Source organism: Pygoscelis adeliae, unplaced genomic scaffold (genome assembly GCF_000699105.1).
Source record: "Pygoscelis adeliae isolate BGI_AS28 unplaced genomic scaffold, ASM69910v1 Scaffold248, whole genome shotgun sequence".
Lineage (NCBI taxonomy): Eukaryota > Metazoa > Chordata > Aves > Sphenisciformes > Spheniscidae > Pygoscelis > Pygoscelis adeliae.
Genome location: NW_008825302.1, coordinates 2,010,203 through 2,012,105, shown reverse-complemented (window position 1 = coordinate 2,012,105; position 1,903 = coordinate 2,010,203). Strand labels below are relative to the sequence as shown.

The 1,903-nt window shown below is 39.0% G+C and overlaps 1 protein-coding gene across 1 annotated transcript in view; it reads left to right on the top strand.

The window, feature by feature from the left end:
• RANBP17 (RAN binding protein 17) overlaps window positions 1–1,903 on the top strand; it is a 167,854-nt gene that overhangs the window by 106,894 nt on the left and 59,057 nt on the right. Inside the window, exon 20 of the mRNA XM_009330034.1 lies at window positions 1,778–1,881. Coding sequence (XP_009328309.1) covers window positions 1,778–1,881 — 104 coding nt within the window. The remainder of the gene's footprint in view (window positions 1–1,777; window positions 1,882–1,903) is intronic.

Below are 1,903 nucleotides of genomic sequence, written 5' to 3'. Positions count from 1 at the left end.
GGAAGAGGACACAAGGGTCCAGAAATTACAAATAAAAAGACTGACGCTGGTTGAAAGGAGCAGAGAGAAGATGACAGAGGAGACAGGCAAAGATGGACAGGACTGGATTTTCCCAAAGTCCCCCAGATCTTATTGCCGCCAGCAGTAGCTTTGAAATCTAGCACAAAGCGTCTCACCTTCTTCGGTTCTGCTGCAGGTGCAGGATGCAAGTCACAGATTTGGTCAGTTACTTTGCTAGTTTAAGAGAGTTCTTGAGCATAGATTGCCATTTGAAGGCTCCGTAACTGTGACTGACCAGTGCAGTAGCAGTAAGTTATTGAAAGTATTTCCTTTGCTTTTAAAAAAAAAATCTGGAAAACTGGGCACAAAAGCCCTGTATTAAAGGGAAGCAGTTCAGGTCACAAAGCAAAGTATTCAGAACTGAGGAAATACCGTAATTGGGATTGCCTCCGCAACTTTCCTTCTCTCTCCTCTCCATTGTAAATATTTACATTGTTATGAGGCAGTTTTAATTGCAGGATCACAATTATTTCTCTTGGAGGATATTTGCCTCTTTCAGCTCAGAAGATGTGTCATCCTGGCTTAGTGAGAAGCTACTGAGTATTTGGGGGTTTTTTTCTGTGTTGTCATCTGGATTTATGTGTTAGTCCATGCTTTGCTTTCTGTTGTGACCATTTTTTCTTCCTGTCCTTTTTTCTTCTTGGCCTTTTCTGTCATTCTTACTGTTGTACTAGGGTGAGTGATTTGGTCTTTGCAGTGTCCCTAGAGATAAGAGGCTGGAATTAGGCCCGTTTTAGAGATGGGTGTATGAAGTGTAGAAACTAAACTGCAAAGCTTACACTAACTTTGCACAACCAATTTGACACACAAAAGACTCCTCCTAACTTCAGTTGCAACTTAGTTTGCCAGACTTTGCCAATGAAGAGCGAGAAGCCCTATAGCAAAGAACTCTTTAAAGAATATAAATTAAATTCCTACTGTGAATTACTCTCAAGGGGAATCTGCATGCGAGAGGCAAGCTACCCTCTTTAAGGGCCTAAAGATAAGTAGCATGAGTACCAATCCTCATGCAAATTGCCATTTCTAAAAAGTTGTTGTTTATAGTTATTGTTCAGTGTCATGACAAAACAAAAACAATCCAGACTTCCACATTGTTTCAACTGCCTAACCAAGACAATCTCTTTTTTCCCTACCCACAACATGTTGTTTCTTTTACTCTAAATTCACACCTTCTGAAACAAATGAGGCAGTAGTGTCACACTAATAACCCCAACACAGTCCAGATTTACTTCCATGACAGCTTCATTCTGTATGCTAAATAGGTAGGAGGTAGAGAAAACAGCATACTATCAAAAAGGTTGTGATTTAAACATCATACTACAAAGTACACATGTGAAAGGATCTAATTTATTGTTGCAGTTTTAAATTTAACATTTTCTAACTGTTGAGTCTTGACTTTCTTGTGTGAATATTCTTCCAGGGTACTAAACAAATGCTCTCAGATGAACAGAGAAAACAGAAATATGAAAAAGAGAAAGATGTGAAATGCAGAGACATGCCAGTCTCAGATACAAGTTGTTTGTGATCAACAATTTGTCTTCCTTGTTTATAGCTCAGTAAAAATACGTCAAACCTCAGGTTTTTCATAGGTCATATGAAAGTTCCCATGATGTCAGTGAGATTTTTCTATAAAGGCCTAAGAGACTGACCCTTCCAAACAACAGCGTGAGTATGATGTGATGCTTTTGCTGTTTTGTTTTGGTTTCTTTTCCTGTAGGTGAAGACGAGGATGAGTTTGAGAATTTCATGCTCCCCCTCACAGTGTCGTTTGAAAGTGTGACTCAGATATTCAACAGTAGTTTTGAACAAGAAGAAGCAAAGGTAGGTTTGTTTAATTATAGGG